At 45.1% G+C, this 25028-nt stretch overlaps 1 protein-coding gene across 1 annotated transcript in view; it reads left to right on the top strand.

The window, feature by feature from the left end:
• The window catches only part of beat-VII (beaten path VII), a 495135-nt gene that overhangs the window by 319941 nt on the left and 150166 nt on the right, over positions 1-25028 (top strand). Inside the window, exon 8 of the mRNA XM_065219314.1 lies at positions 18552-18772. Within this exon, the coding sequence (XP_065075386.1) occupies positions 18552-18772 (221 nt within the window). The remainder of the gene's footprint in view (positions 1-18551; positions 18773-25028) is intronic.

Genomic DNA, 25028 nt, shown 5'->3' with positions numbered 1-25028 from the left:
ACCCTCTAACAAACCTGCACCAGGCATGTAACCAGAGAATGTCAGCACGTCTGATTGTGGCAACCAAAGGATACCAAGGACTTATTCAGCAACGTTTGACTCCTCCGAACTCCACTCGCTGCATTTCGCTCCCCAAGTGCTTCAAGTACTTCCCGGTAATTTGACATAAAGTTTCGAATTTCAAATCCACCTTGGACGTATCTGACATCCTCGGTCAAACAAATGACCTCCTCCACAGTATTTCTGGTATCCAGATAATCGTCCACACAGTGGCAATTGATGATTGCTTCAGCGGCATTCGGGAGTTCTAGTTTATGCTCTTTCGCATTAAGATTTTTAATGTACTGTGCTGAGCATGGAGATCAAGCAGCTCCAAAAATTCCCACATATCTGCGAATTCTGGTCCCTCTTCACGATCTTGTATTGATGGTACACTGGTTGATTGATGGTTGTATTGATGCACACTAGAGTGATGCAAAATTTGAAATTTTCGCTCCACAATACTTAAACGATTCCAAATCGGATCCTGACTAACCTCTCCAAATTTGAACCCATTTGGTGAGAAACTGAGATCGCACAAACCATTTGAAGTTTGTATGGGAATTACTATGGTAAAACCAAGATTTTTGTTCATGTCTATCTAATAATTCACCATATCGGTCTGCTTCAAAAGTTTTCAACTGTACATGTAGGAAATTATCCCAGCTTCAACTTTGCTGAAGATCACTTTTTGATTAAATGCAAGGATCGAAAGTTATCAATGGTTCAATGCGCTGATGTCTTATGATCATGCTCAATCAATTGCTCAGCAGGCAACATTGGTGTTTCTGGGGCGTTGAATAGGACACAAAAATCATGGCTACTATGTCACACTGCAAAATACAGTGTTGCCTACAGAGCAGCTGCTTGATCATGTCATAAATTTACCAATCTCTTAAATAATTAATAACTTTTTCCTGTCTCGTTTTACATAGAAACGATCTTCAGCAAAGTTGTAGCTGAGAAAAATTTCTATAAGAATGGCTATCAAACTGTTTCGCAGCTCAATATGGAAAAAGACTAGAAGGCAATGAACAAAAAGTTGAGATTTCCCATAGTAATTTACATGTAAACTTCAAATGGCTTGTGCGAAGTCTGTTTCTAACCAAATGAGTTGTAACTTTGGGAGGCTAATCAGGACCCAATTTGAAACCATTTAAGCACTGTGGAGCGAAAAAGTCAAATTTTGCATCAGTCTAATGCACACTCGTCAGTGGAGTCAGCAAATCGGGACCCTTCAGCATCTTGGAATTAAACGATGTACCTTTGACTTGAGCGGCAGCGTCCCAAATTAACTGCAGCTTATGTGGTTTCTTGGGGTTGATTACTACCCCCAATGGTACAAACCATAGTCGATCTTGATCTTCGGAGCACAGATCCTCCTCCGTTGCAATACGTGCGTATCCCTTTTCCAAATATGCATCCACCTGGTCTTCGACTCGTTTAGCCAGTTCTGGAATCTTTTGAATCTTCCGCTCCAAAGTCTTCAGCCTACTTAAAGCCATAGGATAGCTGTTAGGGAAATGAACCTCATCACACCTCCAAAGCAGGCCACTTTCGAATCCACCTGGTACCCGTCGAGTTGTTGATTCGAGAATTTTCCTGGCCCTTTTATCTTCTGTCGATTCAGGCTCAGTAGTCAATGGTTTGACACCAAGGCTGTCCGACAAAAAGTACTTCTTCAACAACTCGTGGAAAACTCCTCGGTAATCGACTGGTTTGCATGGCACTCCTCCGTAGACGCACCACCCTAATCTTGTCTTAGTGGCTATTGGTTGACCCCGTGGTCCCACATGAATATTTAGCGGAGTAGACAAATAGAGATTTTCCAGGCCGATCAGTAGTTGCGGATGAGCTTCATCGTATCCATCAATAGGCAATCCTTTTAAGTACGGAAAACTATTCGTTAGCTCACCCGGGTTGATCGACTCAACAGGAAGTTCTAAGTCTTCGACGGTACGTGCGTTGACCACATTGAAACGTCGTTTCTCCCTCTTTCCGGAAATATCCAGCTTCACCACGCAAGACTGATCCTCTACCCGGGACACGTTCCCAGTCCAGCGAAGATGCAAAGGATCTGGCGAACCCTTGAGACCCAGTTTGTCAGCCAAACTCTTCTCTATCATGGTAACCTCAAATGTGTTGATGATACCAGAAGCACCGTGAACCGTAACAGGGCGAATGCGATATATTAATATTACGGTCTGCCTGACGGTATGGAAGTTTTGAGGGCTAGCTGTTGATTTAGACTGTGAAGGGGAAGAGTGGAGCAAGGGATGGTGACGCAGTCGACACCCGTCTATCGTACAATCCTTGGGTCGCCGACAGGGATAAGGAAGGTGATTTCTCATATGCACAAGTTGTTCTGCCGCACCATCTTCCAACGTTCATCAGAATTCAATGCTTTGAACTTACCGCAACTATCCACTCCATGGCCTACTTTGCTGCAGATCGGACATACCTTTTCCGCTGGTATTTGTTTCACCTGGTCATCATCTGATGCACGAGAATCGCTGTGGCGATTGACGAATCCCCGGGCCTTGGAATAACCGCTTTTCTTCATTTTATCTTTCGCTTGCTTTCCGCACAATATCCGCCATAAACTGCCCAAAAGTATCCGGACTAACCCTCGGTACAGTGTCCTTGAAGTCAACCCACTTGAGCTTGATCTCCGAAGGAAGCTTCTCAACAAGTTCATGCAGCAACGATGGATTGGACAAATGTGCTTCGAGATTCGCCACAACTAGGTGGTCGCAATAGTTCTGCACCGCCATCCCGTAAGCAATAAGTGTATCCAACCTTCCTTCCTTCCGTGACTGTGTATTTCGGATCTTGACCAAAAGTGAATTGATCAAAATCTCCGGTCTGCCAAAGAGCATTCTTAGAGTATCGATCACACGTGGGACTGCAGCAGGAAGTAGAAGCCGACTCCGTACTGCTTCAAGTGCATCGCCTTTCAAGCAGCGCTGCAGGCGGATAAGGTTTTCTGCGTTGGAATACCCACATTCTGCAGTCGAGTTTTCATAATTGCTAAGTTCTCCGGGTTTCCGGAAAAGCTGCGGGCTGCCAGATGCGAATCTGTCAAGTCGGATGCTACACGATTGGGTTGAGCAGGAGCCCGTATTTGATGTGAGCATGTTCCTACCCTTGGAGCATTTAAACCTGGATTTGTTCCCGGATGATTTTCTTGGGGAATCCGGGACAGAACCGGTGGCCTCAATAGAATGTTGCGTGGAAGATCAGTTTGCCTCACTTCAGGACAATGAGAGATTCCTGGCCAGTCATACCAGATATGTGGAAGCTGTTCTCGGTCCGCGGGGTTTCTGTCAGCAACAGATTCTTGATTGGCTTCCCTGCTCGCTTTTGGGTTTGTTCCGGTGTACCGTTCCTTACCGGATTTTCCCATCGGTAGTGGAACTGGAAGCACCTCGGGTGGGTTGGATTTCTTATTTTCAAGGTTGTCCACCCATTCTGCTGCCCTTTGTTTGCGAGGAGCGTACAATGTGTTATACTTCTCTGTAAAACCCATCTTCTCCTACTTCTTCCGGCATACTTCACGACGTTTCTCCTCTTCCAGCCGCGTCCTATACAGGCGTTCCCGTTCGGTGTTTTCTGCATTTGTCTCACGATCCTTTTCTCGATGATCTTCTCTTCTCGTCTGCTGCTTGTCCGAAAGGGCTTTTGCTGCTGCTGACCAAACTGCCCCTCCAGCTGATCCTTCCAGTTGGGCGTTTAAAATCCGGTACTTTTCGGCGAGATACTGCTCCTCCAGCTTCCGAAGCAAGTCTGAACGGGATTTCTCATCGTCAAGTTTCTTCTTTGTCAGTGCTTGCTCCTGCTCCTGCCGTTTTCGTTCCAGTTCCGCCTCCTTTTCGCGTTGCAACCTTTCTTGATCCTGCTGAAGACGATCTTCTGCCAAGCGACGGCGTTCGAGTTCTGCCTCCTTCTCACGTTGCATCTTCTCCTGCTCAATGCGAGCTTTCTCCAACTCTGCTTCTTGCTTCCAACGCTCTTCCTCCTCGAGAACTCGCTTTAACTCCAATCGCTTCCGATCCTCCAACTGCTGCAATTCCAAAGCAGCTCGTCTTCGGCATCTTGTCCGGTTCGTTCGGAAACTACCGAAATTCACTTGATTCCGTAAATCTTAAAGTATGTTGCCTGGACAACTAGGGTTAGGAATCAAGGCACCTTTTTTTAGCGTAGTTTAACTAGCTTTAAGCTGTAAATATTTATTGTTAGCTTACGTTTCGCTGGTAAATAATAGGTCTCATAATTACATTTAGTGTTTAAGTAGAATTTCACTAGTCTTAAGTAAGAAATACAATAATTTTAAGGAATACAATTCAATCACTATATACGTTGCATTAAATCTTCAACAATTGACAGTTGCGTTGACGGCTGCAGCGATGACAAGCGGTGGTGGGTCTGCCAGCATTTTTGCTCGTCCGTCCGTTACGAGTTCAAGGGGACTGCAGATGGATCGTAGCAGTGCCAACAATAATTGTGTGGCAAGTACAATCATACTCTATGCCCAGCGATGTCGAGACATTTTCCATCCCGAACAATTCTTAGACCGGACCGGGAATCGATCCCAGCCACCTTCAGCATAGTCTTGCTTTGTAGTTGCGCCTTTACCGACTGAGCTAAGGGAGGCCCGAAAACAATCAACTGAACCGTTTTGTTTTTAAGCATTAATCGAGCTTACACTTGACAGAGAACGTTTTTCATATTCTATCGGATTCTCACCTGTTTCGTTCTACTGCCGGCAGAGCCGAGTCACTTGTTTGAAACCTTGTTTGAAAGAATTTGCAATCGATCAGATCTTTTAGGTCCAGACCACTCCCTAGCATCACCAAAGCTCGCTGTAACATCACGTTTTTTTTTTTCAAGGAACCATTCAATGTTTGGGCCACTAATGTTAAAGATAGAGTGTACTTCGAATCCCATTTCATTTGAACCGCTTCCTTGCGAAATGCTCCCATTTCCTGCTCAGAAAACGTATAACTCTCACGCAAAACGCATCAACCTTTAAGCGAAAGACATTAAGGACGCCGGAAAAATATGATACAGTAATGACCCGATTTGGCCAGCCCCCGTTTTTGAAAGATTTGTGTAATGTTCTACGAAACCCATGCGCTTTTTCAGTGGTCTAATTGTACCAAAGTATACCTTAAACAACGATAATAATAGCGCAGAGAGACCGACAAAATCGAATCATTACTGTACAACCTCGCCGCCATTATTTTTCGCCCTACTTGGCGTAACGAATTCCAGACGCCTATCTCTCACCCGCAAAACTATGGCAAACATAGCTAGAATCATCCAAGATATTTCGCAATTTATTTACCTCCTAATTCCCTCCGCCCCACTTAAAAGGAGCCATTATTCACCGTTAGCTCACAGTTCCAGATAAGCGTTCGTTGTTGTTGTTGTTGGTCGCCACGTTTCGGTGCGCCCAAAATGGAGCAATAAAACTTGCCCCGACATCCCCCCTCCCCCCTCTCCCTCGTGAACTAAAAGAGTGCGAAAAAGTTCCGGTTAGGCTCAACTCTACCCGTACGTATGTTTGGTACATGTTTTTCGCAATAAATTTCCCCAAATTACGTGTTGATCAACTCGTCGCGTGTCTCGGCACACTTTGATCGTCCAGCTCGTAGGAATTTTCTCGAAACGCTTAGCAACCGGGGAAAAAAGAATAAAACGCAGTAGTCGAAGCAGTCGCCGCCGTCGTCTTCGTCGTCGGAGTGGGAAAATATTTGCTCCAAATAGAGACTATTTATCGACTTTTAGTGGCTAGGAGTGTGTGAGGAAACGAGCTAGTGCACCCGGTGGTGGTAATCCTTTCCCAACCAAGTGACACAAGTGGAAAATAAGTTTGCTTGGATGGCGTCGTCGTCGTCATTGGGCGAAGGTTCTTTGGCTTGAAATCCATTTTTCTTCCATTTTTTCGATTTCGGTGAAAACAAATAGCGAACTTTTATCTCCTCCAACAGTCGACGACGACGCCTGCACGCTTCAGGGAGCGGGGACTATGCACTAAACGATCATTTGAAAAGTTTGCTTTTTTTCTGTTTTGGGCAAATTTCGACTCAAGAGTCACGGAAATGATTTTAGTTTTCCCGAAAAACTTGATCCAGTAGTCTAAAGTTTCGGTTCAAACGGAGAGGGGAAAACAAACACAACAGTAGGCTAGTGGTGCCCCCCAATGGCAAGATGCATCCCACACACAAACTCACTTTCACAGAATGCTTTGACTTTGAAACAAATTGACTTTCCTTGGCGATTTGCGTCTTGCTGATTTAGGAAACAGATAAATTTGTGCAAGAAGATTATCATTTCTTGGAAACGATAGCAAGATTTATCCACAATCTACCAAATCTGAAATCAAATAACTTTTGCCACATCGAGATAACTGATGGGTATTTCTCGACGGCAAAGACAGCGACTAGCAAATCCAACGAACTCAGTCGCTCACGTCTTCGCTTCTTGATTGACCTAATTCGATTAAAACTTTCAACCCTCTCAATCTCACGTAGGGTTACCATATCTCATTTATACGTTAAACTGTCAAATGTGGGGATGCATGCGGATTATCACATTAAAACTCGCGAAGAATTTTCTTGACTTGAAGCGGGTAAAATTCTTGATTGTAGCGTTCTGAAAATACTGGCATCACTGCTGCAACGTCAAGTGTTGTTTTTGTTATGATGAGTTTTTGTTATACTTATTTCGACGGTTTTTTGTGTATTTATTTCCACTGCAACTTTCATCCGCGACTTTTTTGTCGGTGATTGTAGTATTGTGAAAAATTCGTGTGCTTTTGGTGTGTTTGCTGTGAAAATTTGTGCCGAAGAAAGGATTCTTAAGATGGTTTAGAGTGAAGTGATATTCGTGTTTGGTATTCATCAATACACCCAACCACACCCCACGCTCAATTTTGACGTAGGACTACGTCTGTGATTTCTATATGCGGGTATACTTTGTGAAAACCGAAAATAGAACATGTAACAAAATTATGAAAGATATTGAATGTTAATAACTCAGCTACCCCTGGACCAATTCCAATAATTTTATCACCAATCGATCAGAAATATGTCTACGCATCTGTTTAATTTGAGACTTTATCATTTTTCAAAATGTCACTATTAAAAATTGCACGAATGTGCAACTGTTGCTTTGATAATTAAAATTATCACCGATTGCCTGCGAAAAGCGATTTCCCTATCACAGATTTCAAAGTTGAATTCCATCCGGTCTCATCAAACGGTGTTTATTCAATCACCGTGTGGTGAGTGGTGGTGTTCCCCAGTACACAACGAAAGGCTGCCCACAAGCAGCTAGCTATCAAGGCTGGCCTTAACCGCTGATCGGATTCAGTTCCAATCACCGTGTGTGGTGGTGTCCGATCGTTGGCATCAACTGCAGCAGCAGTGCTTTCGGCGCGTGGTGTGAACATTGTTGAACATTCCAGTACACAACGAAAGGCTGCCTGAAAGCAGCGAGCTGCGTCCCACATAAGCATCCATAGAAGGAGGAAGAAGCTGCACCGCTATTGATCGGAATCAGTAGCTCTTCGTGTCGTATGTCAAGCGCGTCATAAACAGAGAGAACACTGCAATAATTCCTATTCCTACACAAAATACAAGCTCCTGCTGCAGATAACAAATAAGATTTATAATATAAGCACGTAGTCTTACGTCATGATTGCGTACTACAAGGGCTGCCCCTTGTAGTTTTGACGTAGGATTACGTCTTTTGGCAACATATTGGGAGTGCAATTTAAAAAAACCAAAATCGACCGCGTTACGAAAAGTGGTCAGGATTTGACCACTTATAACTCTGTCAATAGCAGATGGATATTAATTCTAAACAAGCCAATCGATTGGAACATCATCTACAAATCTGCTAAATCACTATTGAAATTTGCATGAATGTGCAACTGTTGCTATTATATTGAAACTTATCACCGATTAATTGAGAAAAGCGCTTTCCCTAACACAGATTTCAAAATCGAATTCACTCCGGCCTCACCGAGTGTAGTGAGTGGTGGTATCCAATGATCATCATCATCAGCAGCAGCAGTGTCTTCAGCACGTGGCGTTGTAGATTGTTCTCCAGTACACGAAGAAAGGCTGCCCGCAAGCGCGAGTTGCAGCCCACTGAGCGGTCCATTCGCCGAAGAAGAAGGAAGAAGTTGCACCGCTACTGATCGGATTTCAGTGACTCGTCGTGAGCCACTGTGGGCCATCTATGCCAAGCGCGTCACCGTTCCAAACAACATGCTCGCCAGCCTTATCTGTGTAAAAACACCTTAATAGCTCAGCGTTACTCAACCATCACGATAAAACCAGTGCTCAAAACAGTCCGGTTCAATGAGTCATTTTCATATGAATTTGAACTGCCGTCTGCCTCATCGTTCACTGTCTAAATGATTGAGAGGTAAACGAGTCACTGACAGCCGAGCACCCAGTTAGTAGCTCAGTCAGCACGTTTATTCTTCCGTGGTGGCACCCAATACTTGTTTTGAATGACTGAACGTACATTGTCTATGGAAAAATGCCTCAATTGAATGCTGTGTGAGCGAAGGCAAGCAGTGTGAGTCACCTGTTCGTGAGTAACTGAATGTTTTTGTTGCCTCTTTCATTGCCTCGTCCTTTACCGTGAATAGTGCAGTGCTTTCACACTCAGCCTAAGCAGGCAATCATTTTACGCTCTGGACAAAATGGTCCTTTTCAGGACCACCATAAATTTGTTAACGAGTATTTTCTGGACACTTCTCGCGTTAACTTTCAAATAGACCAATCGACATTGATCGATTATCTTCATCAACTCCCTCTTTAGTTAATAACTCGGCTCCAAAAACTTGTTCCACTGTTCTTATCGTCGAATTCGCTTAATAATAGTTTCTGTCAATAGACTATGTAGACAAATTAGCCCGAAATATGAATGCAGCCAAGTTATCAACGAAAAAGAGGGTCAATTAAGGGAATCGATCAATATAGACTGGCCTTTTTGAAAAGTACCGCGAGACTTGTCAAGGTCACCAATAGGATGTCAATTCCCATAAATATGAATCTAACATACTATGAGTTTTTAAGGCAACATTGGGGGTGAATTTAAAAAAAATCGAAGTCGATCGCGGCATGAAAGTGGTTTGATTTTGGTCCATAGATGATGGATTTTAATTCCTAACACACAAATCGATACAAAATTTGTCTACGAATTTGTTATAATTAAGACTTTATCACTTTTCAAAATGTCTATTGCAAATTGCACGAATGTGAAACTGTTGCTATGATAATTAAACTTATCACTGATTGCCTGCGAAAAGCGCTTTCCCTAACACAGATTTCAAAATTGAATTCCATCCAGACGGTACCTATCTTTATGCCTTTCGATGCAAATTTGTAGCCCCTCATATTAAAAGAATTATACCAAAAAATTATCTTGCCGAATTCTCCAGTAAAGCTCTGCATACTTCAAACAGATTCTGAGAGTATTAGGGAACTGCTTCAAACTTTGGGGACGATCTGCATTTTTTTCGGATAGCTTATTTAACTTGTGCGTAACTTAATTTCAGGGAAGTTCTGTAAACCTTAAGGCGTTCTGCAAACTTCAAAATATGTACCGTTCGTAATCCTACGTCAAATCTACGGTCGTGTCTTGGATACAATCTCTAACTTTTTTTATTCGAAGCGTCATCTGCAGAGCAATAGCAGAACCAACTACTTATGTTGTGCAAGGGGTAATCAACTCTGCGCATTGTGCCGAAACACATCGTGGCACACTGATGCGCACGTCATGGCACACGATGACAAGTATGACACAACATATAACATAAAACGGCATCACTGTTTTCTGTTGGCATTTGGCCAATCGTTGCTAAGGTTTACTTCATTGTTTACTTATTATTATTATTATTTATCTTTATTAGGGAGGCTTTGTTTACTTAGAAGTAAGGGGGAAAGGGATTGTTTTTGTCTGTGCCAATTTTCAGCGAAATTTTCCCCAATCATAATAAAAGATTGTATAATTGCCGAGAATCTCTTTATCTTCTGAGCGATGAACCTCTACAGAAAGCTCACACGGCTTTTTAGAGATGTTCATAGTTTAAGGGAAGACCAGAATTAACTAGAATTAAGTATTAACCCGATGGCCATAGGATCTGGACCAAGAGTCAATTGTATGGGTAAGCCCGGTGCTGAACTACCATTCTTCAGATTCATCTGCAATCGTTCCGCAGTTCCCGCAGAGCCACCCGGTACGATTGATGGTACACCAAACAGTCAGCCTTACAGCTCATTCTAAGGACTGAACTCGGATTCCATTGACTGTGGAGGCTGGTGGAGTCAGTGGATCCCGTACTACTGGCTTGCAGTCTCTCTACGCTCTTTCGCAACTGTTCGTATCACCGACGGCAACAGCAACATTAAGAAAGATACTGCTAACAGAATTGTGAAGGTAACCACATCGGAAGTAACGGAGCCAATCTGAATCGCGGTATTAATTAATGCAATTTGAACCGGCAGCAGTTTCAGGGAGATTAATATGCGATTCTGGCATGACCAAGGATACTTGGTTTCAGCAAACGTCCGCCAGGATGACGCATGGTATAGAACTATCTTCTCCTGGATGGACAGCTTCTGCCATCAGTCACCCTTCTCCTTCTCGCGGAGGGGCTAAACTTCGAGTTCCACTTCCTTGAAGCGGATGACCGGCAATCAGCTCGTTGAATATTATCTTGGAATTAAGTTTCACAACTTTTTTTTCCGTCCTTGACTTGAAAATGTAAACACACAATCTTAAAAGTCATAAGTGCCGGGTTTCCAAACTCATGGGTTACTGAGACTGATACCTTGATTGTCACACTACGGCACGTTCGGCACAACGCTTGACCCAGCTTTCGACGCAGACAAAGTACTCGGCACAGATTGGGATGTGCAGAGCTGAACACCCCTTGACGTTGTGATTTCCTCATCGATCTTTGCCTATCCTTCAGGCGCGTCCCAATAACTGAGCTTCTTAAACCACCGGCCAAAGGGTTTTGAACATGGCTTGCAAAAAGTGCTAGAAGGCGGTTTCCGATTCGGTACGCATTTTTTGTCGTGGATTCTGTGGTGATGTTTGTCACGACATCTGTGCCAAGGTAGAGCTGGAGCTTCTTTTTTTTGTTTATTAATTTATTTTATAAGGCTCAACCGAATTAACTTTACAGAGCCGAGGATTCTTGTTCACTATACCATACATCTTAAAACTATAGTCAAAAGGTACAACACAATAAACATTTTATCTTCTGCTATTCAATGAGCCTCCTCCACCAGAACGGGAGCCACTTCCAGTGGTTTCATTGTATGGCAGATTCGTCAACGGGGATCAGAGCGCTTCCATTGCAGCAATGGAAGCAAAACGTGGTCAGCACTACCACATTCATCACGAAACGGTTGCTTTCCAAAGTCGACGACGCATCGATTGAAAGAACCGCTGATGAAGACCAATGAGAAGGACCACACAATGGTTGCTGCCGAGAAAACAGACGATCGCGTGACACACATTGAGAGTGGTCTGCTTCTATCGACCGCCGAGTGAACATTTCCGCAACATCGTCAGCCGCGACGATGTACACAGCTCTGTGATACCAGAAGCAGTCGATTCGATGAAGGTAGATATCGAGAAGTTAGATTCGGCAGTAACGGCCTTGGCAGCCAAAGTGGATCCGATGCTTCCATCTGCTTCCACATTGTCTTGGCCTAGATCCTAACGGCTCAACTCAGTTCGTAGCGCTCCGAAGTGTCGCCGGACCTCAATTAGTTCGAACGATAAACGCATTCTCATTCGGATGAAGTGTGGGTGTGTACCTATCGGCGTTTCAGTGAAACTCTAATGGTGGCTAGGCTGGTACCAAGAGGAAGAGATCAATCCACGCTGAAATTCCTATCTTTCAAGATTGGCGTGAAGGAGGAACTGCGTGACCTGGCACTTCCCTGCGATTCTTGGCCGGACGGTATCCAGTTCCGTGAATTTGAAGACTCACGAGCAATGAAAAGCACCAAATTGAGCAATGCTGTTCCTATGGAATGACGGCGATACCAAGATCCAAACAATTCAAAAACCAACGATGTCGATGACGAGGTCATCCAGCAACTGAGACGCACAGTAGAAAGCCTGATGGAAGCATCCAATTGACACAACCCAGTCTGGCATATCGCAGCCTCCGTTCAGCCTAGCCGTCTCGGTCCTGCGGTTGGCGGTGGAAAGGGAGTCTTCCACCATGCTTGCACAGGAAAGTACTATTGTAATTCCTGTTTATCGTTGCGTGATGAGTTTCTTCTCAACCGGGACGCATGCTTTCTACGGCATTTTGGAAGACCCCGGTTCCTCTAATTCAATCGTGCCGATCGCAGCCAGCGTACATCAACGTCGTTCCGGTGCTGAGTTTAGTTGTGGATCGGGGGTCTTCCAGCGATCGAGGAAAGGCATCTCGCATGCCATTTGGAACCCGGAACTACCAAAACGTTGGCAGAATGAATTCTGACGTTCACGACTATCAACTAGCTGTATCGGACCGGTGCTACGATGTCATCGTTCTTGTCGAGACTTGGCGTTCGGATCTCAGTATGAGGTTTTCCGCTGCGACCGAATTCCGAACAACAGTCGGAAATCTACTTGTTCTCGTGGCAGTTCGTTCCGGGTTGAAAGCGAGAGCTATTGAAAATGTCTTGTGGAACTAGCTTGGGTGGCCGTAGTACTGAGTGATCGCACCTATGCACCAGAACCGGGGGTTTCGAACTTATCGAAACTCATAGCCGATCCGTTTTTACAGTAATGGAGAGTGCGACACCAGTTGATGAGATAATCGTTCTGGGTGACTTCAATCTAACTGGTGGTTTCCTGGAAACCTTCTCATAGCGGCTTTCGATGCCCAGACCCTGTACACTCTGTATTTCACACTGGATCAGTTAGCCTTCTCAACTGCTATAGCTCAGCAACGCTATCTCAAATCAACCACGTAGTCAACGAGAACAATCAAAGCTTAGATCTCTGTTTCGTAAGCGCTCAGGATACCGCTCCATTCATCTCCACATCACCTTCTCCACAAGTAAAGCAAGCTCATCATCACCCTCCTTCAGTTGTCACTGTTAAAGACAATCACGCTTGGGATTCTGTCGACATTTCCACAACCGTGTCATACGACTTCCGGAAAGCAGATCATCGTAGTATCGTCGACGTGCTGTCTAGCATACCGTATGCGGACCGTACTGTTCTTTGATCCACGGAAGAACATACTTACTTAAAATCCCGATGTAGACCTCCGTGTTGACCTTGTCGCCTTCTGGAATGAACACCGGGTCCATTTTTTTGCCATCGGAAGCCACCAATCCAAACACCATAACGCTAGCAGGATGCTTGGTCAGATACACGTTCTGGTGCTCGTCGGCCACGTCTTATACCGGAAGAGAACTAATATACCGGTTGGTTCTGGAATTTGATACGGGATCGACGGTAAACATGCTCTCGTCGGTGAACAGGATTACCGAATTTTTTCACTTAAGGAAGTTCAAGATTTTCTTGCATCGTGCGGTTGGTAATCATGTGAGTTATTTTCCGTGCCCTCGACTTCGCCCCGCAATCTTCCTTTATGATCTTCCGTGCCGTAAAGTCACTGATACCGTGTTCCTTTGCCATTTTCCTTATTGAACGCACTGGATTCACCCGAATCTTCTTTTTGATAGCGGCGATAACCCTCGGAACCCGAGCTGACCTCGGACGACCTGTGGCCACCTTCATGGATAGTTGTCCTTTCTTTTCTCAAAAGGGTTTTAGACGGTCCACCGGGACACTCCGGCGATTGAAATGTCTTTGCGCGTGGGACGAATCACGAATACGCTGCCACTTCGTCATGGTGCAACTGTCAAACTAAGTAAATCATTTTCTTTTATACACAGCCTACTATAGGTATGAGCTATAGGTTACGTGCATGCAAAGAAAACCAAGGCATTGTATGCACAGGTGAAACGGGAACCTTAGTTGTACGATGGTGCAAACATTATCACGTATACGGTAGATTGGGAGAGCATCCTCGATCCTGACAACGTTGAAACTGCCGCGCAAACTATTTTACATGTCTTGGCACAGACAATCATCCTCCCTGCCAGACGAGTGAGCTGCGTAGGTCGAAGACGACCAAGAGAGCCACATTAAACAATTTCACCAAGTACCACTACGTTAGGCTCAATTATGAGTTCAAGCGAGTTAGCCGTCGATGCTATTCTGTCCTTCTGTAGTTCTTCTGGAATTACGTAAATAAGCAGCGCAAAGAGTCCGGCCAACCATCGTCAATGGAGTTGAACGGTGAAGTCGGTTCTACCTCTCTGACGAGAGATTAGCCGACGAACACGTTGCTCTAGCAGCTTGCAATGTTTCACTGTACGGTCAAACATTGGGTGCAATTTATGTCAACGTCGAGATGATTTTCACTCCCATCATGTTGGAAATTGGCACAGATGTCTTCTGTCCACGAACAGAGAAGGAATCGAGACGTGAATAATTATCTAGGAATCACATCGTTGTGAGCTACCTCAAAGCTATTTGAGTGAGTCATTGTGGAGCCTCTGCTTTCACGTTGTAAGCTGTATCTAAGTGCAGATCAACACGTCTGCTATGTCCTACATCGTAAATCACGGAAAGCATGGCTGAACGGGTACAAACAGGCGTCCTATATACCGATTTGTCAGCAGCCTTCGATAAGCTAAACCACGCCATTGCGATTGCCAAACTACAAAGACTTGGGGTCAGCGGAAGCTTCCTGCTATGGTTTCACTCTTATCTCGCTGATCGTCAGCAGTTGGTTGCCGTCAGTGATTGGCGGTCCGATATTTACCAAGCCACCTCAGGAATACCTCAATGAAGTCATCTAGGACCGTTGATCTTCTTACTTCGACTTTCTCATGCAGATGACCTTAAAATCTACTTCCGGGTCCGTTCGGTTGATGACTGTTACTTTCTTCAAAGTCAGCTTGAAGCCGTACAACGTCGTTTCCTCCGATTTGCTGTGCGGAAGCTACCTTGGAGAGACCCGTTTCGTCTGCCCAGTTATGAAAGTCGATGCCAGTTGATCGATCTAGAACCTCTTAGAATTCGTAGAGATACTTCGAGGGCTCTGCTATTCGCGGACAGCTTACAGGGCAGAATAGACAACCACGAGCGCTATGGAACAATGTTATGCTGAGATTACCACTTCGTTGCGCTAACTACAGCTGGCTTACAGCGAGTACGAACAGATGATACGATTTTCATCCGCCTATTGCCTTGCAGCTTCAATTTGTGCAATGTTTTCATGAAACATACACAAGCCAAAAATAAGTTTCGTTTAGATCTTCCGTGAAAAAGTTTTCAACTGGCTTCGGTGGGCTGTGGATAGAGTTGTAGTAACTTTTAAGTGCATTGTACATCCTGCTCCACCGTAGGCATGAGAGACAGCCATCTAGCTTTGGAATATTTGAGGATAGATTTATATTCTGTTGCATGCATGAGCATGAGCATGATTGACCGCCCACGGTTACTACTCTGTTATTGCCAGACCAGCTTTAATTTCACAGAGAACCAATAGACGATGCTTGGGACTAGCAATCATCCTCAATGTGTAAAAACTGGCTCAAACTAGGAAATACCAGCGCCGGCCGCGCCCAAACACAGGTCAAGAAATGAAAGGGTAGGAATGTGTTGACGTGACAATCATTTTGATGGAAGCCGAGAACACCTCTGTACTTCCACGAGGAATCACTGGGATATTGGATAATAGAATTGAGTTTGCAGCAGGGTTCGTTTTGGTAAACGATAAGCTGAATTGATGTCCTAACAATCATATAACGCGAAAGAGCTTGGGATTGAAGCCACGGTCTTCGGCCCAGTAAGCAAAAACGTTTGCCACTACGCAGACGAGCTCCTTTTTAATCACCGAGTGGCTGTTATTACCATGTAGTCATATTAACAAATAAAACGATTGACGAATCTTGAATGTGGATGCGCTTGAAATTAGACTCATGATGTTCTGCTCAGTAAGCAAAAATGGTTGCTCTAAGGCCACCGAGCCCCTCATATCACATTATACCGTTACTCAAGTTGTTATAACTATTCAAACCCAGCACAGAAGACAACGAAAAGTTTTATAACATTCACGATAAACATGCGACCTTACCATATATTTTTAATATAAAAGGACCTGGGACCGCGTTGTTCTGCTCAGTAAGCAAACCACTGCATTCGACGATCTTTCAAATTCTAAAACTAAAAGCTACGAAAGAGTACTTAGGCCTTCATTAAGTTCCACTTTCACGTGACGTTCAATATTTCGATTTGCTCTTTGCGCATGGTTCAGGCAATCATAACAAGCTATAACAGACGTGACGATTGTTTAAGCCCTGTTTAAACAAGTTGAATAGTACGTTCTCGAATTTCACTTGTTATGTAATGAACAACAGAAATACGCGATAATTCATATTAACGGTACTGCCTACGACGACTACGACGGCGATTACGACGGCGCCTGCGACAACGACAACACCGAATTTGTAACTTACCATTTGTCTAGGATATCACACCTCGCGGCGGACACATTACCCTAGCAGCACAAATGTCACTGAACAATTGTGGTTACTTGTGTGCCACTTATTCCAGTCACAATATGGTTGCAGCAGCTTATTTCGATCGAAGTGTGCTGCTTGGGTATCAGCACATTCCCCAGCTAATTTATCAAGCGGCCCGTGTTCAGACTCGCACACGGTGACGAGACTCTCGATAGAACTACACGCCGAAAGCGTAACATCCCTAACACGGTGAACCGGCCTCCCGGTAGGCAATGAAAATCATAAGCACACTTACACAACGCTGGTTACAAAAAACACACCCATTCAAAGAAACGGATCCAATAAACGTCACTCTAGCGAAAGCAAACACGTTGTCTTCGAACGGCAAACAAAAAGGAACTCGGTGAGCAATTTTGTGATATGGAATTTCCACTGAAAATCTGCCGGGAATGCACGAATTTCACCACACCCAACTGCGAAACACGTTTAGGAGCACTTTTGATACACTTTCGGTATCAATTTTGGTCGAAAACACTTTATTTTTTGCAAAAATAGTTGCGAGCGAACTAACATCAACACCGACTGCCGAGCTCTTTCACGCACCTTACGCGGAAATTAAACTGAAATTAAAAATTATCACTCGCAATGCCACAAATTTCTTCTGATGCTTGCAAACATTAACAATCATGATGATTATAAAACTTCCCAGAAAGCGAGAAAACCAACAATCACACACGTATAACCGTCCTGGAGGCAGAGTGCCAGCACTAATCCGGTAAAGGCAGCCGAAAACTATGAAAGCGAACGCACGCACAAAACAGAGAACAAACTTAAAACACAACTCCACTCTGGATTTATTCTGTTTCAAGAAATAAGCAAAAACTCCTAAATACGAACTGTATATTTCGAAAAAAAATCTTCAATATCAAAGTCCAACCATTTGAACCCATGTTTGGCCGTATTATGAAGCAAGTGCCTACGCGATTAATACCTTCGAAATTTGTTTTACAGTTATCTCCCGAAAACGAAATGCCTTTGCCAGCTGCTATTACCTACAACTCCAGGGGTGTTTTTTGAACTACAAAAAGCTCGCCCAGCTTTTGAGACGATTCAGCCGATCTCACACAAGCCTAGTGTTTTTGCGATTCCAAATGCTGGACCAGATATTCCTGACAGAAATCGTTTTCTGACAAACTTCCCATAGCACTTCGGATTTACTGTTGGTAGTTTTGAAATGTAGAAACTCTTTCTGCAAACCTTCCGACGACTTATTTCTTCGGCGAGATATGATGACTGTCAAAGATTTATTACTAAAATAATAAAGTTAGGGTGGGATTATAATCTTGCAACTTACCAAAATAATTTCAACTATACGTGTATGGCATCAATAGTTAAAATTATGCTGCCAAGAAGATAAGAAATTGTTCTGACACATCGAAATCGTTTGTTTATGCTTGGAGTGAAATGCAAATTCTCAGTAGCCTGATAGTGGCTGAGCAGCTATCTCGTAACTCGTTAAACGTCACCTTGAACGTCACTCACAGCTGCCATTAAACTGTCAAACGAGGGGCTTGTTTGAAAAGCGTAATACATATTTCCATACACTGAAAACATGAATAGGGTAAATTTGATTATATTCTACCATATACCTACATCTAAAATAATAGCAAATAGTAATCGCCCGATTTGGTTTGTCTTTTCTTCGAATGAAAACAAATTACAATAGACAATGAAGTAGGAGGTAGTCGGCCTAATACGGGAAAGTCATAAGTTTTACAGTACATAAACATCCGTTTTTCAAAAAAAAAGAGTACTAAATTTAACAAAACAAAAAAGGAGTACTTATGGTAACCCTAATCTCACACCAACACCAAACATCACTCCGAAGTAACTGTAATTGGCATTTCGATTTCTCTTCCTTTCCTGCAGCACCTCGTACGATCGCAAAATGCGAAGGCACGTGAACGATGCGACCGGAGGAGACCAGAGGAAGCACCGGCCGGTTGCCAGTCACAGCCAGCTGGCGATTCGGATCACCGAAGCACTGACCAACAATGTTGGCCGGATAGAGATCACCTGTCTGGCGACGATTCCGGCGCACGTGGAACCCGGCGAGCAGTACGCCGACTACAAGACGTCACTCATCAAACGTAAGTACACAGCAGTGTGTCGAAACAAAGCAGGCCGATGGCGAATTCAACAGCAAACGTTCTGCTCTGTCAGCCTGCTGTGCGCCAGCAGATAAGGATCTCGAGCTCGCACATTTCCTTACCATCGCCGCATCACCATCATCATTATTATCGTTATTATGGCCATCATTTTCATTCCGCTCGCCGGAGTGCCGCTATTGTCCCAACAACCGTTACTGTTGGCCATCGCGATAGCGACCCCTTTCCAAGCGAAATGAAAAAAAAAAAACGCAAGACGATGGGCACTGCTGGCATTGGCGGTAAAAAGGCACATTTTTCTAAAGGAAATTTTCTTTTATTTCAATCCCTCCCTGCCTCAGCTGCGCTCCCAGTGGATCCTTCCTTCAGGAAGCGACAAGGAGAAAGCATTGCATCATCATCATCCTTCTATAAAATATTTTTTTTTCTTCTGGCTCGTTTACTTCCTCCCCCTGCCACAGCTTCCACGATATCATCAGCGCTTCCTGGAAGCCACTCGGACATAAAGCAAAAAAAAATGAAATGCAATGAACAAAAAAAAAGTTGTAGTTCTCCACCCTCAAATCCCAAACGGCGACGACGACGACGACGACGGCGGGACGCGAGAAGAAGCCCTTTTCTATATGTTTAATAATTTTCTTTTATTCTTTTACGCTTCAGCGAGAGTGGTTTCCCGGAAGCCGCCGCGAAAGGGGTGATTTTCCCATGTTTCGAGATTGAGGTTGCCGCTGCTGGAGAGAGAAGAAAAAAAGAATCAAGAAGAAACAATAGTGGTTGTAACTTTCAAGAAATGAAATAATGCCGCAGCAGGCGGGGAGCGAAAGCTGTTGAAAGTTTGTCCGAAACGGTTAGAGTAGTCGTTTCGGGTGTTATGGGAATGTAGGGGAAGGTGACGTCAAAGTGGAAGTTGTTTGACAGAGAGTCAATGTTGTAATAAGAGTCCCGCCAAGAGTGAAGCCAGAAGTACCAATCGAACTGTCAAGCGGGGCAGCAAACAAGCAAAGTAAATAAGGATTATTGTTCCCATAGCCAGTGAACTACAAGTATTGCATTCATTACTAACAGTATTTAAGTAATTTTAGATGATAAACATATCTTCGGTTTATTTAGTTCATTGTGGTATTTACCAAGCACTTGTTGGAACATTTTTCGCGTTCTATAATTGTGTTTGTCGCCCATAAGCTCCGTTATCGACATGAAATTTTTCACTTCTGAATGAAAGTCATCCGATGCTAACGCAAAAAATCTGATTGCCGTTTATTCTGACGAAAAATAAATCACAAACAGTGCTGCTTGTTCGCAGCATTGTCTCTTGACGGGACTCTTATTATAACATCGACTCTGGTTTGACAGATATATTTACCCAATTCTAGGCATACCTAGATATATGATGCCAAAGCAAGGTATGCCTAGAATTGAAATTATACCCCTTCGATTTCAGCAAGGGCGTCCCTTTTTGGGTTTTTGGGTTTTTGGGTTTGCCTCGGGATCATATGATATTACAGCCAGCGTTCTTCAGTCTTCCGATAAGTTAAAGTACTTTAAAATATAATGAAAATCTATTAACTGAGTGTACGTGATATATGCACTTGTATGTATTTTGGGTTTACAAGTTTACGATTTTCAGAGCTAGGAGGAAATGCTATACTAATATCAACATGAAGCTTGTGTGCGATAATTGATTAGCTGGGGAAAGTTCTGAAGAGCATAGAATGATGGTTCCGCTAGAGTACGGCAGTGTGTGTAAATGAATGTAATAACTCAAGGCGGGAGTAACCGTCAACAATGCTGATGACGGTACAGCACGCAACACCACCCTACTGCTTCTCTCTAAGATGACTAAGTTGGTCATTACGAGAGAAGCAAAACAATAGTTGGGTGAAGAAGAGTTGCATTATAGCACACCATCGCCTGGTAATGTTTTCGGCAACGTGGGGCTTTAGGTAGTGATAAACGTCGCTAGAACTATTCCACAGCCACAGACAGTATATGAGCAAGTCAACTCTTTTGCCTGTGGATTTGAGGATATTCCGCAAATTACATCATCCATCAGATTATGAGTTGGGTAAAGGAGTTCGCATACAACTAGTATTCTCGCATTAATGGCCCTTCGCTCAATTTCAACTTCTGTTCAATTCACTGCCAGACAGACAGACAGACAGACAGACAGACAGACAGACAGACAGACAGACAGACAGACAGACAGACAGACAGACAGACAGACAGACAGACAGACAGACAGACAGACAGACAGACAGACAGACAGACAGACAGACAGACAGACAGACAGACAGACAGACAGACAGACAGACAGACAGACAGACAGACAGACAGACAGACAGACAGACAGACAGACAGACAGACAGACAGACAGACAGACAGACAGACAGACAGACAGACAGACAGACAGACAGACAGACAGACAGACAGACAGACAGACAGACAGACAGACAGACAGACAGACAGACAGACAGACAGACAGACAGACAGACAGACAGACAGACAGACAGACAGACAGACAGACAGACAGACAGACAGACAGACAGACAGACAGACAGACAGACAGACAGACAGACAGACAGACAGACAGACAGACAGACAGACAGACAGACAGACAGACAGACAGACAGACAGACAGACAGACAGACAGACAGACAGACAGACAGACAGACAGACAGACAGACAGACAGACAGACAGACAGACAGACAGACAGACAGACAGACAGACAGACAGACAGACAGACAGACAGACAGACAGACAGACAGACAGACAGACAGACAGACAGACAGACAGACAGACAGACAGACAGACAGACAGACAGACAGACAGACAGACAGACAGACAGACAGACAGACAGACAGACAGACAGACAGACAGACAGACAGACAGACAGACAGACAGACAGACAGACAGACAGACAGACAGACAGACAGACAGACAGACAGACAGACAGACAGACAGACAGACAGACAGACAGACAGACAGACAGACAGACAGACAGACAGACAGACAGACAGACAGACAGACAGACAGACAGACAGACAGACAGACAGACAGACAGACAGACAGACAGACAGACAGACAGACAGACAGACAGACAGACAGACAGACAGACAGACAGACAGACAGACAGACAGACAGACAGACAGACAGACAGACAGACAGACAGACAGACAGACAGACAGACAGACAGACAGACAGACAGACAGACAGACAGACAGACAGACAGACAGACAGACAGACAGACAGACAGACAGACAGACAGACAGACAGACAGACAGACAGACAGACAGACAGACAGACAGACAGACAGACAGACAGACAGACAGACAGACAGACAGACAGACAGACAGACAGACAGACAGACAGACAGACAGACAGACAGACAGACAGACAGACAGACAGACAGACAGACAGACAGACAGACAGACAGACAGACAGACAGACAGACAGACAGACAGACAGACAGACAGACAGACAGACAGACAGACAGACAGACAGACAGACAGACAGACAGACAGACAGACAGACAGACAGACAGACAGACAGACAGACAGACAGACAGACAGACAGACAGACAGACAGACAGACAGACAGACAGACAGACAGACAGACAGACAGACAGACAGACAGACAGACAGACAGACAGACAGACAGACAGACAGACAGACAGACAGACAGACAGACAGACAGACAGACAGACAGACAGACAGACAGACAGACAGACAGACAGACAGACAGACAGACAGACAGACAGACAGACAGACAGACAGACAGACAGACAGACAGACAGACAGACAGACAGACAGACAGACAGACAGACAGACAGACAGACAGACAGACAGACAGACAGACAGACAGACAGACAGACAGACAGACAGACAGACAGACAGACAGACAGACAGACAGACAGACAGACAGACAGACAGACAGACAGACAGACAGACAGACAGACAGACAGACAGACAGACAGACAGACAGACAGACAGACAGACAGACAGACAGACAGACAGACAGACAGACAGACAGACAGACAGACAGACAGACAGACAGACAGACAGACAGACAGACAGACAGACAGACAGACAGACAGACAGACAGACAGACAGACAGACAGACAGACAGACAGACAGACAGACAGACAGACAGACAGACAGACAGACAGACAGACAGACAGACAGACAGACAGACAGACAGACAGACAGACAGACAGACAGACAGACAGACAGACAGACAGACAGACAGACAGACAGACAGACAGACAGACAGACAGACAGACAGACAGACAGACAGACAGACAGACAGACAGACAGACAGACAGACAGACAGACAGACAGACAGACAGACAGACAGACAGACAGACAGACAGACAGACAGACAGACAGACAGACAGACAGACAGACAGACAGACAGACAGACAGACAGACAGACAGACAGACAGACAGACAGACAGACAGACAGACAGACAGACAGACAGACAGACAGACAGACAGACAGACAGACAGACAGACAGACAGACAGACAGACAGACAGACAGACAGACAGACAGACAGACAGACAGACAGACAGACAGACAGACAGACAGACAGACAGACAGACAGACAGACAGACAGACAGACAGACAGACAGACAGACAGACAGACAGACAGACAGACAGACAGACAGACAGACAGACAGACAGACAGACAGACAGACAGACAGACAGACAGACAGACAGACAGACAGACAGACAGACAGACAGACAGACAGACAGACAGACAGACAGACAGACAGACAGACAGACAGACAGACAGACAGACAGACAGACAGACAGACAGACAGACAGACAGACAGACAGACAGACAGACAAGAGCCCCTCATTTTATCTGTCAAACTTTCATAGCAAATCAAAACAAACATAGTGTAGTACGTTAGTTTCAGTAGCCACAACCGGGATCCCATCTGGGCCCGGGGCCTTGCCCACCAATATAGCTCAGTTCTCTGTTTGTCACTCTAGACACTTCTCCCTGATCCACGACTGGTATCCGCCAGGAGTCTACGTCCCTACGTGGAAACAAGAACCCAACGATCGACGCCAGCGATCTCTCCGGGGGTGCCGCCACGCCACGCTATGTCCACTTTGTAGGCATCCCCCCATGGGTTCGTGTTAGCGCTTTGGCTGTCAAAGCACGCACGCTTGCGTCTGGCGATCTCTTTGTTGAGGGCTGCCTTAGCCGCTCGAAGAGCGACGCGGCGTTCCTCTCGAGATTCGATTCGGTCGTTCGAGCTCGCTGCATCCTCCTTCTCGCATAGAGGGAAGACGCCCTGAGGATAGCAATCGACTCGCTCCACCAGTACACCGGTCTATGGCCATGCCTGGGATAGGCTCTCCTAGGCATGGTTGTATCGCACGCCCTTGCAGCGATGCTATCAGTTCTTCCCCCGTCAGATTAAGGGTTATTCGCTCCCATCTCAGTGCTTCGCTGAATACCTTTTCATCAAAGAACGACATCCGCCAGGCTCGAGCGCAGGAAGGATTCCCTCCTGCCACTCGCCTCTCACCTAGCCCCACACTGTAGCGAATCGCCTGATGGTCACTATGGGTGTAGACCTCATCGACCCTCCAGTGTAGGTTGCCCTCCAAACACGGGCTGCAGTACGTCAACTCAATGACGGATTCTGCACCATTCCTTCTGTAGTTACTGACCGAGCCGGTGTTGGCTAGTACAACGTCCAGTTTGGCCATTGCCTCCAGTAGGATGCATCCTCTCTGGTTGGTGTGGTGGCTGCCCCAATGACCACCGGTCTCAGGCCGACAAGTACCGCAGTGAGTATGTCCACCATCTGCGAGAACTGCTCGATAGAGTTTCCAGATACCAGTTTCTGGTAAGTCGGCCCCTGGTCTTTAGCGCCACGCTTAAGCACCAGGAGCATCTCGCCAGTACGAGTGTGCCTGATGCTCCTCACATTGTTGCCCATCTCCACAAGACGCTCGACCGCTCTCATCTTCCTCAAGACTTCCACGTACTTCGTCGCTTCCGTCTTGATGATGAGAGACTCGCCCATCGTCTTGTGTTTGTTCCGGACAGTGCTGCTCTTAGGGGCAGTTTTTTTCCGGAGGTTTCGGGGGTTTCGGAGGAGCGCCCTTGTTGCCATCCTGCTTAGAACCACTTTTCACAATCGCTCTATTGCCTATTGTGGGCCACTCCTGCGGCTCGTACACTGCTGCCTTGGACTGCTCAACCACGGCCACACACT

The sequence above is a fragment of the Ochlerotatus camptorhynchus genome, unplaced genomic scaffold (genome assembly GCF_037179485.1).
Source record: "Ochlerotatus camptorhynchus isolate MF236.1 unplaced genomic scaffold, CSIRO-AGI_Acam_v1.1 ptg000102l, whole genome shotgun sequence".
Classification (NCBI taxonomy): Eukaryota; Metazoa; Arthropoda; class Insecta; order Diptera; family Culicidae; genus Ochlerotatus; species Ochlerotatus camptorhynchus.
The sequence above is the reverse complement of the archived record's forward strand: the minus strand, read 5'-3'. Positions and strand labels throughout refer to the sequence as shown.